Source organism: Mobula hypostoma, chromosome 17 (assembly GCF_963921235.1).
Source record: "Mobula hypostoma chromosome 17, sMobHyp1.1, whole genome shotgun sequence".
Taxonomy (NCBI): Eukaryota; Metazoa; Chordata; class Chondrichthyes; order Myliobatiformes; family Myliobatidae; genus Mobula; species Mobula hypostoma.
The window spans coordinates 42,429,366-42,448,517 of record NC_086113.1 but is presented as its reverse complement, the minus strand read 5'-3'; the positions used below and the strand labels follow the sequence as shown (position 1 = coordinate 42,448,517).

The window sequence follows — 19,152 nt, the reverse complement described above, 5'->3', positions numbered from 1 at the left end:
ACTCTACTAGTTACATCCTCAAAAAATTCTATGAGATTCGTCAGACATGATTTTCCTTTCACAAATCCATGCTGACTTTGTCCGATCATTTCACCGCTTTCCAAATGTGCTGTTATCACATCCTTGATAACTGACTCCAGCAGTTTCCCCACCACCGACGTTAGGCTAACCGGTCTATAATTCCCCGGTTTCTCTCTCCCTCCTTTTTTAAAAAGTGGGGTTACATTAGCCACCCTCCAATCTTCAGGAACTAGTCCAGAATCTAACGAGTTTTGAAAAATTATCACTAATGCATCCACTATTTCTTGGGCTACTTCCTTAAGCACTCTAGGATGCAGACCATCTGGCCCTGGGGATTTATCTGCCTTCAATCCCTTCAATTTACCCAACACCACTTCCCTACTAACATGTATTTCACTCAGTTCCTCTACCTCACTGGACCCTCTGTCCCTTACTATTTCTGGAAGATTATTTATGTCCTCCTTAGTGAAGACAGAACCAAAGTAATTATTCAATTGGTCTGCCATGTCCTTGCTCCCCATAATCAATTCACCTGTTTCTGTCTGCAGGGGACCTACATTTGTCTTTACCAGTCTTTTCCTTTTTACATATCTATAAAAGCTTTTACAGTCTGTTTTTATGTTCTCTGCCAGTTTTCTCTCACCTGATGACTTTTTCTTTAGAACAGAGACAATAAAAAAAAATCAAGTTTAATGAAGCTTTGGAAATTGCCAGACTTTCAGCATTCTCAGATTGTACTTCTATAATCTGAGGAAGTATATAAATCACGAGGATTTCCTGATAACCCAGTAACTGTTTCCTCTGGACTGCTATATTGCATAGACTCACCTGTTACAAAATTATTAGACTTGTAGTTACTAAAGATAATTGCAAAGTAGATGGTGGAGATGAAAAATTCAGGAGAGAGGAAATGAATACAAATACCTTGTAAAACATGAGACCAAGCAGGACACTGCCAACTTTTTCCAATGTGGAAGCTGCCTTCATCAGCAAGATCCTTTATCAATTAAACCTTTTCATCTTTTCATTGTATTTACAATAATTTGTTATATTTTCAACATTCTCATGAAAGTATTTACAAACCTTTTCAAAATAAGACTGAATTGACAAAAATGTGTATAATTAAATCCAGTTTTAAAATTTTACAGCTGAATCAAATCATATGGTTCCATTGTTGACCTTAATCTCCTATCCACTCTGTTAGTGCACCTATTGGCCCATATAATCTTAGTAAAGTACAGAAATATATTTATTCATTTATTTCCCCACCACACCTGGTTTCACCTATCATCTGCCAGCCCCTGTCTCACTCCTCCCTCTTACTTCTTTAGGCTAGCTATCTTCCCTCTCCTAGGCCTGATGCAGGATGTTAATCTGAAACATCAAAATCTCTTTGCTTCCACAGATGCTGTTTAACTGGTGAGTTGCTCTAGCATTTTGTTTCTTACTCCAGATTCCAGCATCTGTAACCTGTTCCAAGGCTAACATTTGTTTCCCATTGGTAATTGCCCTTGAGAAGGTGGTGTTGAAATTTTATTTTTAATCACTGTAGTCCTTTCAGTGAAGATACTCCACTGTGCAAATGAGTGGGGATCGCCAGGATTTGTACACTGTGATGATAAAGTACTGGTCTTTTAGCTTGCATTGGCTTGCACTCTTCTATATTAATTCTGTTGGTAGCAGACACCAGCAGAATCAACAAACTAATTCGTAAGGCCAGTGATGTTGTGGGGATGGAACTGGATGCTCTGACGGTGGTGTCTGAAAAGAAGATGCTGTCTAAGTTGCATGCCATCTTGGACAATGTCTCCCATCCACTACATAATGTACTGGTTGGGCACAGGAGTACATTCAGCCAGAGACTCATTCCACCGAGATGCAGCACAGAGCGTCATAGGAAGTCATTCCTGCCTGTGGCCATCAAACTTCACAACTCCTCCCTTGGAGGGTCAGACACCCTGAGCCAATAGGCTGGTCCTGGACTTATTTCCTGGCATAATTTACATATTACTATTTAACTATTTATGGTTTTATTACTATTTATTATTTATGGTGCAACTGTAACGAAAACCAGTTTCCCCCGGGATCAATAAAGTATGACTATGACTATTTCTCATCCCTCTTAGTTGAGGATGATTGCTCAGAACAAACTTTTTGTTTGCTAGTTAAAGATGAATTATGAAAACTTTCTGGGATTTGCAGACTCTGGAAAAACTTGTACATATATCTTCAAGTTGGCTCAATGAGCCTGGATTGCTCACTGATATATGAGATTTTTGCGTTCATATGTTTCTGTCTGATTTTGCCATTTATGACTTCAAAGTGTCAATTCTTGGAACAGACTTTCAGTCTGTCTTCAGATGTCCTGTGTAATAATTCCCCGAAGTTGATTTCTAAGTTTGTACTTCTTCAAGTTAGACCTGAGGATGTGTGTAAAACACTTCCTTTTCCCCTTATTTAAGGGGATTCCCCGACTAATATAGGAGAAAAGGAACTTGATCTATGTATGACATGGCTGCTGAACAAAGAATGCTTTGTTGATGATTTCATTTCAGAAAAGGTGCTGGTAGGACTTGTTTTTTTTATTGCTCAATGAATGATTACATTGATGCTGATAGGTTCTCACTGATGAGAGAAACAGTAAGTTTGATTTCCACTCCTTAAGTCCCACTCGTTTCACTAGTGGACTGATTAAATGGATCAAATAACATCAAGTTTTATTAAATAAAAATGAAGGTCTTCTGGACTGCTAAATGTTATTGAAAACTTTGGCACCTATGAGGAAGGCAAAGAAATTTAACATGTATTATTTTTCGAGTGTATCGAAAGATCAATTGAATGATAGCAAGAGGTCTTTCTAGCTGTTAGGATAGCAGCAAACAAATAAAGCTCACAATTCTCTGTGCTCCATTCCATAATCAAAATGAAACTAGACGGCATCCTTCAATTTTTTTCTGTTTTCAACAATATCTATGGGAAGACCTTCCAGAAGTTACAGAAATTCCTGCTTAATACTGAAAGGTGTAAAGCAGGCAATTTATCTGTCTTTAACAATCTTTAGCTTCTATTTTAACAGGATACAGTAGATGCTGTGAGAATTATGCCCCTGGTGGGATCAACAAACAAAATCAGAGTCATCGTCTCAGAACAAAGAATCACCGTTGTAATGTCACATTTCTGAAGAGGAATTTTGTTTTTTGGAGCATCATGAATATTTCGAATGCTCTTCCCAGTGGGCTAGATACTGAGTCTTTAAGCAAATTCAAATTGAGGTTCTATGGACCATAAGGAAATCAAGAATTTTCAGATTAGGCAGGAATATGGAACATGATGAATGGTAGAATAAGGGACAGTGCACTGATTTCTTATGTACTTGTATTCTTGTGAAAATTTGTTAAGGGTTAGCACTAATGTGACCTTCACCTCTTGCAGGTAATATTTCAGGTAATGTGATATGAGACGGTGGGGCAATAAAGGACAAAATAGAGTTTACCCATGTGACAGACTGTTTTATACTGTTGTAGTCCTGTATATTGTAGATCTGTTATACTTTCAGCATCTACATTGACTCACCACACTTCATTTTTCTTGCCTAGCATCGCGAAGTTTTGAAAATATTTTTGGAAATTAATTAGTTGTATATGGGATCATGAAGATCATTATGATCACTTCCCTCCCAAATGGGAGCATATCTTTATCAGGTAGTTGGAAGCCATGGGAACATTCCCATAGTGCTTCTTGCAACACTATATTTTCATTGCACCTCTGAGAATCAATATAATGCATTGATCCTGCACACAATGAGATCATAGTGCTCCTTCTGTCATTACCTTTTTGTATCCGAGTACAGTTTCTGCTTTTCTTCTTTTCATCACTTTATCTTCATTTTAATCTTCCCTTTGATCTCCTGACTGAAATTTCAACATTCTTTCAACTTATCGTGGAAACGTGCAGGAGTGGCATTTTCTTGGAAGTCCTGTACCTTGAATATTGAATGAGAATTTTGCCCCATTAGTAAAATGTTGAATTGGCGCACCAATTTAAGATGAGGTGTATTCAAGCCTTATGGCGAGGATTCCACAAGTGGGCAATCTTGTTAGAACACAGCATTTAAGATAGTGTCTCACACTTCAGCATTGCTTATTTTGTAGCTGTAAATGAGCTCAAGACTTATGAATACCTCATATTAAGTGTTTTTAAAAGGCAATTTAGCTTTACAGTTAGTGACATTATCTTGTAGAGTTAAAATCTTGAAGTAGATTACAAGAATATCATCTATAACTATTCAGGTTCACTTTGCTAAAGAATGAATGTTTGGAAATTGGTCCACAAGAAGAAATAAATTGCCTGCTACAGAAACTTGCAGTATTTCACCATTTTACAGCAAGTTCTATACCTTCTGCTGAAGTAAGTACTGAACCACAAGCCTCAAAGTAAGGCATGTAGTTTCTTTATCAGAACAGTGAGGTGTATTGCACCTATATTACGCTGCATGATAAAGTTATTTTTAGTTTTAACTGATGTAAATTTAGAAATTAAATAAATCCAAAACAATTGCATTTGAACCTTAAATTATCTGTAGTTTTGGATTTCATTTTAACGTTGATATTCTGCATCACCTGTGGCTCATTCAGTAGCACTTTTTCCTGCAAAATCAGGGTGGTAAGACATGATCCAGAGGCAAAGCACAGAGGTCTATGATGTTATTCTAGTGTGCATTGACTTGCACAATTGCATATTGTGTAATTGCAGCTGCTGTTTTTCTAATTATTTTAAACTCTAGAATCTGCCCGCCAACTCAAATGAATGACAGAGATCATGTTACACTATTTTGAGAGACAGAACATATTCCAGTGAATAGTTAATATTTATCAATCAACGTCAATCAAGCATAATGGTTGAATCTGTTGAGCCACCGACTTCCATGCAGCAGCAGCAGGGCTTTAGGCTGAATGAAATTCCATGTATAAGACTACAGCTGTATTATGTTTGACTGTTCAAAGATGCTATCTGGTAGTCTAAGTGCATTACAAGTATTTCATTGCATGTACTTCGGTGGTTGGCTTATCCTCGCATTGGGGCTCTGGAGCAGAAGCTGTGTACAATTCTGCCACCTTGGGAGTTGATACCTAAATTATCCATTGCTGATGCTTGAGAGACTTTCAAATCAACAGAACTGAAATGTTAACATCTGAGCTCAAATATGGTGACAGATTGTGACAAGTATTAACATAGGGTGAAAGACACAAGTGTGTTACGGTGAAAGGAATGAGGGAAAGTGAGAGTTGCATTTTATATCATCTGCAGCTTGTATTCAAGAGATTAAGATAAACATAATGGAATAGGAAAGATTCAGTTGTCAAATATTAGGTTTGAACTCTGATTTGACAGATTATTGGTAGGTGGTAGTGTGGTTTGGGGACAGAATGCAGTGTACTGAATAGTGTATGAGGCTAGTGTTACAGCTGTTAGTAAGGGACTATGAAAATAATGTATTAATTGATCTTCACCACACATTTGCAATTAGAGAATTTCTTTTGGCATTGAACTTATGGTATTGCATTCCCATCACTGATGTTAATCTGCTATGATTTGTTGTGGGCTTAAAGGGCTTCATAGCCTCTTGAAGGTGTAGAGCTCCCTCCTTTCTTCTTCCCCCACCCATCTTCCAAGCCTCTAGTATTGCATCAGATATTTTACCAAAATTTCTGGGAAGGTTTTCAATGAGTGGTTCTAATCACAAAGTCTCTCTTTTATTGGTGCAGGTTGCCTTGTTCAGTAGTTAACTTGAATTGCTGCTAGCTATTCATGAAATACAATACTATAGCAATATGCTGCAACAATAAACACTGGCTATTGTTGACATTGTGAATGACCAGCATTCATTTTTATTGTCTCCTAAATAATGTTAATTGGGTACAGGGTAATCACACAATGATTCCAGTATCTGTTATGCCAATGCTATCCAGTTTAGTGCTGTCTTAATTTTTGAGATTTCTTCCATTTGCACATTATTTTTGTCAGCCTGATTATAGATTTGTGATCTAGTTCTGAACGGAAATTACTTATGTAAGTATTAGAAGTCTTATCACGTGGTGTAACATTTTTGGTACTTAAATTTTTATCAGAACATTGATGGTATTTTAACTAGTGCAACTTTAGAAATGTATTATATGTATACACTCATTGACATTAGATAGATACAATGCAATGTGAATGGCCTCAACATAGGAGCAAGCTTTAAATGGAAGCTTGAAGTCTGCTTTCACTGGTTCAATATCACAGACTCCAAATTGATGTTTATTTTCTGGGTGGACTCGTCCTGAGTTGTTTTTTTTTAATGTTCACTCTCATTCATCTCACTTAATCTTTTTTATCCCACTGTCTCCATCCTCAGTATCTCCAATCATGTCTCTGCTAGAATCCCTGTCACTTGGCCACCAGACACTCGATTGCTGATTGTCTAATTGATCCCAAATCTTGTTCAACAATTATTTAACCTCATTTGCTAATTTCTGATCACTTGTCCAGATGATTGCTCTTTAAAAACATATCTCAGTAACTCTTACGTCCAACCCAGGCCCAATGATTCCTGTGTGATTACAGCATGCATCACGGGTCAAATGTGCTCTACCTCCTCTGATTCTTTCTGCCACACATTTATTTATTTCCATTTACTTTTAATAACATCCCAATTGGAATCCATTATAAATTTATATACAGTATTAGAATGTATTTGGTTAAAATACAAACAGAATCCACAAATTTCAAGTGTCTGAATTGTAATTGTTTGAATATATTTTGTTTTAAATTTACTCTTGTACATTACATGAAAAACATTGCATTTTGCCTTTCAGGAAAAATTGTGTCTTTTGGCAGTCTCACTTCCGACAGACCAGCTCCTTAGACTCCCTGTTCAGGATGCTCTGCTCTTCGTTGTGGGAAGTATTTTCAAGTGCTCTCCAAAACATGTGAAGCAGTGGTTCCAATATAGGAAACTACACTTTTCACTTATGTGCAAGAATCAGTAAAGAACAAACTTTTGTCAGTTAAAGTAAAAGATGTTTTTTTCAGGTAGAAACATGTCTATTAAAGTACATTTTTCACATACAAGAGACTGCTGCCACACAGGCATTATCATTATCAAACTATTACTCCTAAGTCCACACAGAAGACCAAGCAGTCTTAGGAGCATAAATTGATGCTCAAGGATTAGAACAAAGTATGGAGTGTTTTATTGATCACCGGCAAATGCAAATAGTTCATAGCTGACCCATGTTGCTACTCAGGTATCAACGAGTCCATGTAGCACATCATCACCCTCGTGTGGCAATGTCGGGAAGTTCAACTCTGCAAAAATTAACCTGCACAAGTACCTTTTTACAGGCTGGCTGTCATTTATTTCTCATGCCAAAGTGCACCAAAAAGTCATTTGCTGCCACTTAATGTAAGAATCACACACACACAGCTTTATGCAACAAAGCAGAAAAATCAGGTGTATTAAAATAAGCCATTTTCAATTTCTTTTGAAACCTTTTGTTTACCAATCAAATCAATTTGAAACTGAAGACCATTCAAGAGAAAATATTTTGCTTCACATCTGCCCTAAGTAGGCAATTCCCTATTTTTAATTATCTCTAGTTCTAGATTCTCTAGGAGGAAACATTAACACCCTCCCCTTCAAAGCAGCTCATGTTTTGCATCAGTCTCCTCTTGGTTTTCTAAACCCCTGTGTTTACAAGCCTAGCTTGTTTAAATGTTCTCCATAGGAAAACACACCTAGTTCAAGTACTAGTCTTGCAGACTCTGAATATGAAAAGCAAAACTGTACAATGTACTCAGATATGGTCTCACTTGGGTTCCATATAACTGAAGCAAGATATCCCCATTTTTGTATTCAAGTCATTAGCAATAAGAAATAATAGTCAGCTTTCACACTTGCATGTTGTACCTATATACTAGCCTTTTCTTCTTGGATATCCGTAATCTTCTGCAAAGTCTCTTACTTTATATTTTTCCAGCACATTTATTCCTATTCTCTGCTTTGATGTGCAAGTACTGTAGGAAATTAATCCCACTGCTGTTTGTGATATATATCAACAACTTGGATGAAAATATAAAATGGATGAATTAGCAAGTTTGAGGGTGACACCAAGATTTATTGCAGCAGGATAATTACATCTAGTCCTGATGTAGGTCTCTGCCTGAAACATTGACTGGTTATCGTTTCCATAGATGCTGCCTGGCCTGCTGAGTTCTTCCCAGTATTTTATGTGTACAGGATATACAGCCGATCAGTTAAGAGATATGGGCAAAGAAATGACAAATGTTGTTTAATATAGTCAAGTGTGAGGTGTACTTTGGGAGGGCAAATGAAAGGAAAAAGTATAGAGTTAATGGTAGGCCCCTTAATAGCATTAAAATACAGAGGGATCTTGGTGTCTAGCTCCACTTTCACTGAAAGTAGCTATGCAAATTGATAAGATGGTAAAGGCAGCTTGTGGAATGCTTCCCTTCTTTTGTAATGGTGTTGAGTAAGGGAATAATGCTGTAGCTATACAGGTCTCAAGTCTGATTGCATTTAAGGTATTGGATGCAGTTCTTGTTACCCCATTATAGGATGAATGCAGAGACTATGTGAAGAGTGCAAAAGTGGTTTATCAGGATGCTACCTCAACTACAGAGTATATAACCTACAAAGCAAAAGATGGAAAAGTTCTCCCTAGAGTGTCAGAGGTTGCAGGGAGACCTGTTAAGAGATTTTTTTTTAACAGAGGCATAAATAGGATAGACAGAACTTTTTCCCCAGGGTGACAATGTCAAACACCAGAGAACATGCTTTAAGGTTAGAGGGGGATGTTTAAAGGTGATGAGGTTTGTTTTTCAAAATACATTCAAAGTGGTAGGTGCCTGGAATAGATTACAGGGATAATAGTGGCAGCAGGCAGTTTGATGGAGTGTAAGAGGCTTTTAAAAAGACACACGAATGTGAAAGGAATGGAGGAAGTGGATGATACACAGGAGGGCACTTAGTATTTATTAGCTTCAAGATCAGCAGAACAGAGTGGGCAGCATGTCTGGACCAGTGCTGTACTGTTCTATAGATTCTATGAATGGATAACTTGGTGAGATTTAGCGTACTGCCAACAAAGTTTTGGATGACCTCAGGTTTATCTGATGTAGATTGAAGGAGGCCAGTCAAATGCAAATCTGAAATATTCATGTGTTGCAGAAGCTTGGGTGTGAATTTCTGTAACAAGAAAAGCATAATGCAAGAGAGAGTCAGATGGTTTAGAAACTGGCAGCCACTTTCCTCCAGGCCTCTTGATGATTAATTAATGAGTGACATCTGCAGCCTCAGACACAGTTACTTAATCACCACAATCCCACATTATTTATCTCCATCTCATTGCCCTCTGTAATTCAAATATTAACACTCCCCTCTTAGGTAGACAATTGCAGATTTATGCCTCCATTTAGAGTGTCAACAGATTGGTACATTTTTCCAAGACTGGCAGTTCTATATGATTGAAACCGCAGTCTTTTGGATGAGACACTAAAACATGGCTGTTGTCTGCCTTTTCAAGTGGTCCCAGAAGATTCCATACCATTAGTTCAAAGTAGTACAGAGGAGTTATTCATTGTCCCATGAAACCAGTTATTTCTCAACCAATATAAGAAAAACATTATTTGGTCAACAACACAATGCTACTTTGAAGTTTTACAAAATTAATGCGATATATTCATGATTCTGTTAATTTAGTGCTTCTCTTCCATGCACCTTTGCCCACCATAGTACTTAGGTAAGATGCTTCTCAATGGCAGAGATGGAGAGATGTTAACTTTAAGCAAAAGAGCTCAGAGCCAAAAGCCTAGTTTCATATCATACTGGCACTTACAACATGCTTATATTTTTAAGGACCAGGTATTGCTTGTGCTCTGTGGGTCGTGGAAGTTGCAAGTATTCTGGAACTAGTAGTGGATAAAAATTAGGTAAAAACAAGTTGATTTTATTTTTCCAAGTAAAACCACCCCAACCCTTCCATGGTACATATCATACCATTTCTTCTTGCAGCAAAAGTCCTGCTGCAACTATCCACTCTCTTCTAACCACAAGTCTACAGTAGGGCTGCTAACATATTTCAACAAACAAGCTTAAGGTGGGAAGTGGTAACTGGAAGAGAAGTCGATGATGCTGTCAGACTGGAGACTACCAAGACAAAATAGGATGTGTTGCTCCTCCAATCTGCATCTGACTTCAATATGGAATTAGAGGAGACTGTGGCCGGACATGTCAAAATGGGAAGTGTTATTAAAATGGCTGGCTACTGGGGCAATCCTGGCTATAAGGGGCTCCTCCATCACCCCTTGCATTTTCCACCTGCCATCCACCAGCTCATACTCAACCCCTGCCCTTTTATTTGGGCTCTGCTCTTCCAGTCCTTATAAAGGGTCTTGGCCCAAAATATTGACGCTATATTTCCCTCCATACTTGGTGCCTGACCTGCTGATTTCCTCTAGCAGTTTGTGTTGCTGTAGATTTCCAGCATCTGTAGAATCCTTTGTCTTCTACTTAACTCACTTATCTCCTTTGTGCTTTCCCCTTGCCACCTTAAAGCTAAGTTCCCTAGCAGTTAACATCTTAACCGGGGGGGGGGGGGGGTGGATGGACCGTCTACCCTATCTACGCCTTTCATAATTCTATCTAGTCTCCCGTCAGTCCCTCACACCTCACGCTCAAGGGAAAACAACAGATGGTCATCTAATTTCTTCTTATAGGTAATATACTTCAATCCTGGTGACATCTTAGGGGAACCTTTTCACCCCCTCCTACCATGGTGACAGGAACTGCACACAATACTCCAAATCTGTCCTAAATAAAGCTTTATAAAACTGCAGTATGACTTCCTGACTTTTATACTCATTGCTCCAGCTAATGAAGGCAAGTATGCCCTACTATCACCCTAGCTACTTGTGTTATTACTTCCTTAGTTATGGACTTGCATCCCAAATACAGTTGTACATGAATGTTCCTGCCATTTACTGTATATTTTCCTCTTGCATTTGATCTCCCATAATACTTCACCTCATTAAGAAAAGATTTTAAGCGTCTAGATTTTGAAAAAGAAAATGCTACAACTAGTCTGTAAGCAACGTGGAAGCAGAAATATTTTAGAAAAAAATGGGAGAAAGCAGAGACCTCAATATAAATCACCAGGGGAATTTACCAGAGAACATGTTCAATCTTGAGATCAATTATCAACAAAAAGCAACAATCATTGGAATACATGAACAAGTGGCTTTTGTTTTTGAACTACACTAGTGGCTACTTTATTAGGTATCCCTTGTACTTAATAAAGTGCTACTGAGTGTATGCTCGTGGTCTTCTGCTGATGTGGCCCATCCACTTCACTGTTCAATGTATTGTGCGTTTAAGAGATGCTCTTCTGCATATCACTATTGCAACATATCGTTATTTGAGTTGCTTTCCTGTCACCTTGAATCACTCCTACCATTCTCCTCTGACTGCTGTCATTAACAAGGTGTTGTCACCCACAGGACTACCTCTGTTATTATGGTTGGTATGAACAACTGAACCCCTTGACCATATTTGCATGTTTTTATGCATAGAGTCACTGCCACATGATTTAGCCGATTAGTTATTTGTATTTATAGGTGTAACTAATAAAGTGGTCACTGAGTTTTTTTTAAAATCACATTTGAACAATCTGAACAAGATTTAAGAAAATCTTGTATGCACTTTTTTGACAACCAGGCATGGTACAGGCCAGTTACCAGACCTATTAGTAAATAGTCGACATCTTGGAAGCTCATTCAAGGAGAATTCCTTCAGAACAAAAATCAAACTTTTTTAAACAAGGGAAAATTTTCAATTTCCATTGATTCTACTTGAAACAAACATTCCTGTTTAGATTATTGCACAGCAGATTTGAAAATATTTCCAGCTTCCTGACATTACCTGTTTTTAAATATTTATAATGTAACCAATATATCATGAAAGCAAAACAGGACATACAGCTTTTTAGCCAGAGACAGCAAACTGTATTTGTTGTTTTAAAGAGCCATGTACACAATTCAATAAGTCCAGGATGTTGGACATTTACACAGATCTGAGATATTATTAGAATGGAATTTAATTTGAACCAACTGAAAAATACAAAAACTAATGAAAAGCACTGCCAACCAAATTATATAATTTATAAAAGTGATTGAGAAGTTGCATATTCACTTTGTTAAATGGCCTCCTTTAAAAATTCAAAGTACCGGGAGGAGGGGTGGGTGGGAAACGGGGTACAAACTGAAGGGGTCACAAAAAAACAGATCAAAAACCTGATCAAAACCTTTGGATATGTATCTTTGCTGACACTGATGTATGCTACATGCATCTCATGAATTTGGATAGTATTTTAGAACAATATCAACATCAAGCCTCAAAATGTGGAAAACTTTAAGAAATCAACAAAATCAGGCTTAGCAATAAATCCCGCTTTCATAATACACAAAGAACTAAAGCAGGTCAGTCAATAGTTTTTCAAAATTTACTTAAAACATTAAAGTAAACATTTCCTTGAATTTAAATGGTGGTGACACAGAGCCTATTTCTTTCAACACAATCTTAGAATATGTTTGTGTTAATATATCAAATGCCATAATGAGAGGTAATGGGGGAGCTTCTTACAAGAATTCAAATCAAATAAAATATTTAAAAGTTTCCCCTATTAAAAATACTTAACCTGTCCAGGAAATTAGCAAATTAGTATTTGGACAAAAGTATCTTTAAAATTTGTGCTTTCTGTGCACAAAATTAATGTCTCTCATAAGATGAAAGCGATGTATTTTTTCCTCTTTGGGGCAAATAATGCAGTCTTGGCAACAGCTAGGCAGTATAAAATTCAAAGAATGACCTTGCTTGTACTCTGAAAACGTCTGAATGCAAGACAATCCTACCTCTCACCAGACAATTCCCATTCATTTGCAACTCCAAACTCTCAAGATGTCAAACTGATTTCAGAATTTGCAGTCGGCCAGTTCCCCTGGTTGCATTACTAGGTCATTTATCTGAGTACTTCTCTCCCCTAACCTTCTAGCCCACCTAGCACAGGGGGTATGAACATTGCATTAACTGACAAGTTAATGAAAGACTAACTTTCATTAAAGTTAATGAAATGTTTTGAAAGATTACAATATTTCAAAAAGTGGCATCATCCTTTACCATGGGTTCCTCCTTGGAAAGTGCAATAAATGCTTACAAAAAGAAAGTGCTGCTAGCAGCAATCGTTGTGTTCTGTGTAGTGCATCTCTGTAAACGTCTTTCAAACTGTACAGAAAAAAAATCTATAAAACAAAATTCAGGCGCTTTGGATTTCTTTCCCCATTCTGAAGAAAATAAAAGTAGCTTTCCTCCGAAGTCCCGGGATGTGCATTTACTTTCTTCAGACCTGACACGGTGAGCCTTCTGTAGAGGGACTGTCCAACTCCTGGGCACCTGATGGCATCACAGTGTTCTGCTGTGAAATTTCAACTGTTGGACTGGGAGTATATGGTGGAGGAGCATCACTCAAACTGCAAGCATCATACCCCTCTGGTACAGACAAAGCACGAGCCTCTTCAATACTGCCGGTAGCATGTTCTGTGTACGGCGGTGGTTTTAAGTCATCTGTAGGGGCAAATTGTACACAAAAATTATGTATTAAAATGTCTCAGTAAACAATATCACAGCATATTTGTAAAACATGATGGTACAATCACTTGGTCCCATCTACCTCCATCCTTCCCTTATCCGTTTACATTTATCACTTAATAAGGTCTGCTTCTACTGTTCCTACTTCAACCGCCAGTTCCACCACTCCCCCAAGTCCTTACATGTTGCCACCTATCAACAACCAGGTCTTTATCTCCATACTCCCCCAACTCCCCAGCTTCATTTACCTATTCTCCCCCAATTTACCTGGTTCTACCCTATCTTACTTCTAAACACCAGCCACCTCCCTGCCATATCCTCCATGGTGATACACAGTCTCAGCCCATAATGTCACCCAACCCTTTGTGTCCACAGATGCTGCTTGATCCAGAGTTCTTCAAGTATTTTTTTTCAATTATTGCTCCAGATTTCAACATCTACAGGCCATCATGTATGCATTGACAGTACTGTTGTAGGAACAGATCACGCCATAAAATCTCCAAACCTCACAATAACTAACCCACATGTTGTTGATTACAAAAAGTACAATGCCTTCTGAACAAAATGTACTGTCTGCAAAACTGTTGGAATTCCTGAATTAAAAATTAACATGTACCTGTCTGACCTCTTGGCACTGCTTCATATGGAGGTGGCACTTCTAACTGGCTGTAAGAAGGAGCATGTGGCAGGGATCCAGAAGGTTCCCCAACTGAGGCATCATCCTGGCCACCATACCAACTATACCACATGGGACTCTGTAACAAAATTAAGAAGGATGACTTTAATCTTATAGGGAAGAAATAAAATGCATGTATATTCAATGTTTTTTTAAAAATGTTTAAGTAGTACAAAACTCACATTTTTATACGATAAACGTTCCAGTAACCTATTATTCCCATCTGTAGAAACTGGACTATACAACTTCAAAATCATTTATAACCTTTCAACTGTAAGAGCCAAATTTCAAAGCATGTTACATTGTATTCAGATCAAATCTTGCAATGCTATTAAAGCAGAATAATCCATCTCCAGGTTTATGTTGCTCTCACTTTCAATGTTTACCTGTACATGCATACCGAAGAATAACGACACAATTAAGTGTCTTGTTAGTGGCACAATCAAGATACAGTATGTCAAAGCCTATATCATAGCATGATTTAGCTAATCTGAAATAACTTGGCCTCAAATGGCCGGTCAATTTTAGTTTGCATACTGAAAAAGGACACCTTGAGAAAACAAGCTATTTTAGATCTTGCAATGAACAATGAGAAAGATTAATTAATTCCCTTGTAGAGAAGGAGTTCATGTGAAAGAGGACAGTAAGATGTTTGAATTTGACTGTTCTGATCTAATACTTAAATTGAATCAAAACCACAAAGGGAGAACTGTATAGTTCCAGTCTGGTAGACTGGGACAAACATTTTTCGTGTTTGTTCACTGTAACATTTAAAGGTTACCTGACGCGTGATGAATATACTCTCAGTGGCCATATTGTTAGGTGCACCTGCTCATTAATACAAATATCTTATCTGCCAGCAATGTCACAGCAACTCAATGTATAAAAGCATGCAGACATGGTCAAGAGGTTCAGTTACTGTTCAGACCAGACATCACAATAGGGAAGAAACATGATCTAAGTGACCGACCGTGGAATGATAGTTGGTGCCAGATGGGGTGGTTTGAGTGTCTCAGAAACTACTGATTTCCTTGGATTCTCATACATAACAGTATCTAGAGTTTGCAGAGAATGGTGCAAAAACAACAACAACAAAAGCATAGATGAGAGGCAGTTCTGTGGGCGAAAACAGCTTGTTAATGGGAGAGGTCAGGGGAGACCAGACTGGTTCAAGCTGACAGGAAGCTGACAGTAACTCAAATAACCACGTGTTATAACAGTGACGTGCAGAAGAGCATCACTGAGCATCGTTTCTGGTCAAGAGAACACCTGCATACAACACTCACACAGTTGACGCCCTCTGGATAGACCACAAAACTATTTATTTCACTTCTCTTAAGCCTATTACGTATGTTTTTCCACCTTGAATGTGTTTCAGGAACTGTTGTCGCCTATGATTTGCAGTTTGGAGATCACTTGGATAACCCAGCAATTGTTTTACTTTGTGCAAAGGAGGGGTATCTGGGGATTGATGTTCTTGAGGCACTTTGTGCAGGGGGGAGGGTATTTTGGGTGTGGGGGGGGTCAATGTTCCTGTTCCATTTTTGTGTGTGGGAGAGGGTGGATTTGGGGGTTGATGTTCTTAAGGCATTTGGTGCGTGGGGTGGAGGGGGTTTGGGCAGGGGATTGATGTTTCTGTTCAGTTTTTGTTTGTTTTTTTGTGTGGGGGAGAGGGGGAATTTGGGGGCTGGAGATCACGTTGCTATTCTTTATTTTTTTCTTTGTTTCGTGGCTGGAAAAGAAGAATAGTACAACTATGGCTGACATGAGAAGTCAAAACTAATGTAAAAGCAAAAGAGAGAATACAACAAAGCAAGAGTTAGTGGGAAGACAAGATTGGGAAACTTAAAAACCTACAGAGAGCAACTAAAAGAATAATTAGGAGGGAAAGATGAAATACGAAAGCTAGCAAGCAAACTATTAAAGTGGATAATAAAAGCTTTTTCAAGTATGTAAAAAATAAAAGAGAATGAGAGTGGATATAGGACTGCTGAAAATGAGGCTGGAGAATACTGGAGGACAAGGAGATGGCAGATGAACTAAATGAATATATTGCATCAGTCTTCACTATGGAAGACACTTGCAGTGTGCCAGATGTTTAAGGGTGTGTGGGAAGAGAAATGAGTGCAGTTACTATTACAAGGGAGAAGGTGCTTAAAAGGCTGAAAGACCGAAGAATACACAAGTCACCCGGACCACCCCAGGATTCTGAAAGAGGTAGTGGTACAGATTGTGGAGGTATTAGTAAAGATCTTTCAAAAATCATTGGACTCAGACATGGTGCCAGAGGACTGGAAAATTGCAAATATCACTCTACTCTTTAAGGAGGAAGGCAGCTGAAAGGAAATTATAGACCAGTTAGCCTGACATCAGTGGTTGTGAAGATGTTGGAGTCAATTGTTAAAGATGAGGCTTTGGAGTACTTGCTGGCATAGGACAAGATAGGACAAAGTCAGCATAGTTCATTTAAGGGAAAATCTTGCCTGATAAACCTATTGGAATTCTTTGAGGAGATTACAAGTAGGATAGGTAAAGGGGATGCAGAGGATGTTATATATTTGGACTTGCAGAAGGCCTTTGACAAGGTACCACACATGAGGCTGCTTACCAAGTTAAGAGGCCATCGTATTACAGGAAAGTTACTAACATGGTTCAGGCACTGGCCGATTGGTAGGAGGCAGTGAGTGGGAATAAAAGATCCTTACCTGGTTGGCTGTCAGTGACTAGTGGTGTTTCGCAGGAATCGGTGTTGGGACTGCTTCTTTTTATGCTGTATAAAAATGATTTAGATGATGGAATAGATGGCTTTGTTGCCAAGTTTGTAGAAGATACAAAGATTGGTGGAGGAGCAGCAAGTGTTGAGGAAACAGATAGACTGCAGAAGGACTTAGGCAGATTAGGAGAATGGGCAAGAAAGTGGCAAATGAAATACAATGTTGGAAAATGCATGGTCATGCACTTTGGAAGTAGAAATAAATGTGTAGACTATTTTCTAAACAGGGAGAAAATCCAAAAATCTGAGATGGAAAGGGACTTGGGAGTCCGTGTGCAGAACACCCTAAAGGTTAACTTGCAGGTAGAGTCAGTGGTGAGGAAGGCAAATACAATGTTAGCATTCATTTGAAGACGTCTAGAACACAAGAGCAAGGATGTGATGCAGAGGCTTTAAGGCACTGGTGAGGCCTCACCTTGAGTATTGTGAACAGTTTTGGGCTCCTCATCTAAAAGATGTGTTCGCATTGGAAAGGGTTCAGAGGTTCACAAGGATGATTCCAGGAATGAAAGGGTTATCATACAAGGATTGTTTGATAGTTCTGGGTCTGTACATGGTTGAATTTAGAAGGCTGAGGGGGGATCTCTTTGAAACCTTTCGAAACCTGTTGAAAGCCCAAGACAGAGTAAATGTAGAAAGGACATTTCCCCATTGTGGGGGAGACTAGGATAAGAGGGGACAGCCTCGGGATAGAAGGGTGTCCAATTAAAACAGATGTGGAGAAATTTCTTTAGCCAGAGGCTGGTGAGTTTGTGGAACTTATTACTACAGGAGGCTTTGGAGGCCGGGTCATTGGGTGTGTTTCAGGCAGAGCTTGATAGGTTCTTAATTGAACCCAGCATCAAAGGGTACGAGGAGAAAACCAGGAAATGGGGTTGAGGAGGGAGGGGAAAAAAATCAGCCATGGTTGAATGGTGGAGCAGACTCTATGGGCCAAATGGACAAATTCTGCTCTTAATTTCAGAGTATTATACTTTAATAACAAAAAACCTTTGAACTCAGAAAATGTTGAATCTTGAAATGGATAGGTTACAGCAACAGAAAACCACAAATATACTCAGTGGCCACTTTATTCAGAGGATTACAGTATATACCTAATAAAGTTGCCACTGAGTATATATTCCTTTATTTCAGGAGCCACTTCTCAAAGACAGTCATTCACAACAAAATCGTTATCACCTCAGTACAGCCTTTGGCCATGTGATATCTCAAACCCAGCATATGGTGATCTCTGCTCTCCTGTTCACTTATGATACATGGAATACCCATAGCAGGTACTTTGAAATAACATGAGATTACAAGATATAGGAGCAGAATTTGGTGAGTTGGCCCATTGAGTCTGCTCCACCATTCAATCATGGCTGATTTATTTTTCATCTCAACCCCATTCTCCTGCCTTCTTCCCAAACCTTTGATGACCCATCAACCTCTGCTTTTAAAATATCCAATGATATGGACTCCACAACTGACTGTGGCAACGAATATACCATAGATTCACCTCACTCTGGCTAAAGAAAATTGTTTTCATCTGTTATAAAGGGACCTCCTTCTATTCTGAGGCTGTGTTCTCTGGTCCTGGACTCTCCCACTATTGGAAACATCCTTTCTACATCTACTCTACTTAGGCCTTTCAATTGTCAGTAAGTTTCAATCCAAAGAGATACACCGACTCTACCACTCTGCCTCCGCAAAATCCTCCAGATCTATTTATTAGGATAACAAACCCATGTTAGCGCCATCCATCCATGCCAACATCTCCAAATGAAATCAGTCAGCTTCGAATGTCAGTCTGGTGTCAGGCACACAAGACTTCAAAACAGACTCTCTATACTCGTATCTCGGAGATGGCAAGAAATTACTAGGTGGATCAAGGTAAAGATTCAAAGATGTTCTCACAGCCTCCTTGAAAAAGAGCAAAGTCCCCACTGACTCCTGGGTATCCCCTCTCCGGGGTTGTTCAAAATGAAAAGCAGGGATGGG

General features: G+C 38.6%; 2 protein-coding genes across 7 annotated transcripts in view; one reads left to right on the top strand and one right to left on the bottom strand.

The window, feature by feature from the left end:
* Window positions 1–19,152, top strand: part of LOC134357975 (uncharacterized) — a 152,993-nt gene that overhangs the window by 104,786 nt on the left and 29,055 nt on the right. For 2 of the 5 annotated variants that reach the window (XM_063069805.1, XM_063069804.1), the window contains exons 14-15: window positions 4,311–4,428; window positions 6,879–11,865. The exons of 2 other annotated variants lie outside the window; for them this stretch is intronic. In XM_063069805.1, the coding sequence (XP_062925875.1) occupies window positions 4,311–4,428; window positions 6,879–7,052 (292 nt within the window). In that variant the 3' untranslated portion in view covers window positions 7,053–11,865. Of the gene's footprint in view, window positions 1–4,310; window positions 4,429–6,878; window positions 11,866–19,152 lie in introns of those variants that run through there. One more of the 5 variants, XM_063069806.1, reaches the window with a different exon arrangement.
* The window catches only part of si:dkey-118j18.2 (uncharacterized), a 60,517-nt gene continuing 53,418 nt past the window's right edge, over window positions 12,054–19,152 (bottom strand). Inside the window, exons 4-5 of one of the 2 annotated variants that reach the window (XM_063069809.1) lie at window positions 14,349–14,478; window positions 12,054–13,699 (exon numbers count right to left, since the gene is read on the bottom strand). In XM_063069809.1, the coding sequence (XP_062925879.1) occupies window positions 13,476–13,699; window positions 14,349–14,478 (354 nt within the window). In that variant the 3' untranslated portion in view covers window positions 12,054–13,475. Of the gene's footprint in view, window positions 13,700–14,339; window positions 14,479–19,152 lie in introns of both variants that reach the window. The other variant, XM_063069808.1, reaches the window with a different exon arrangement.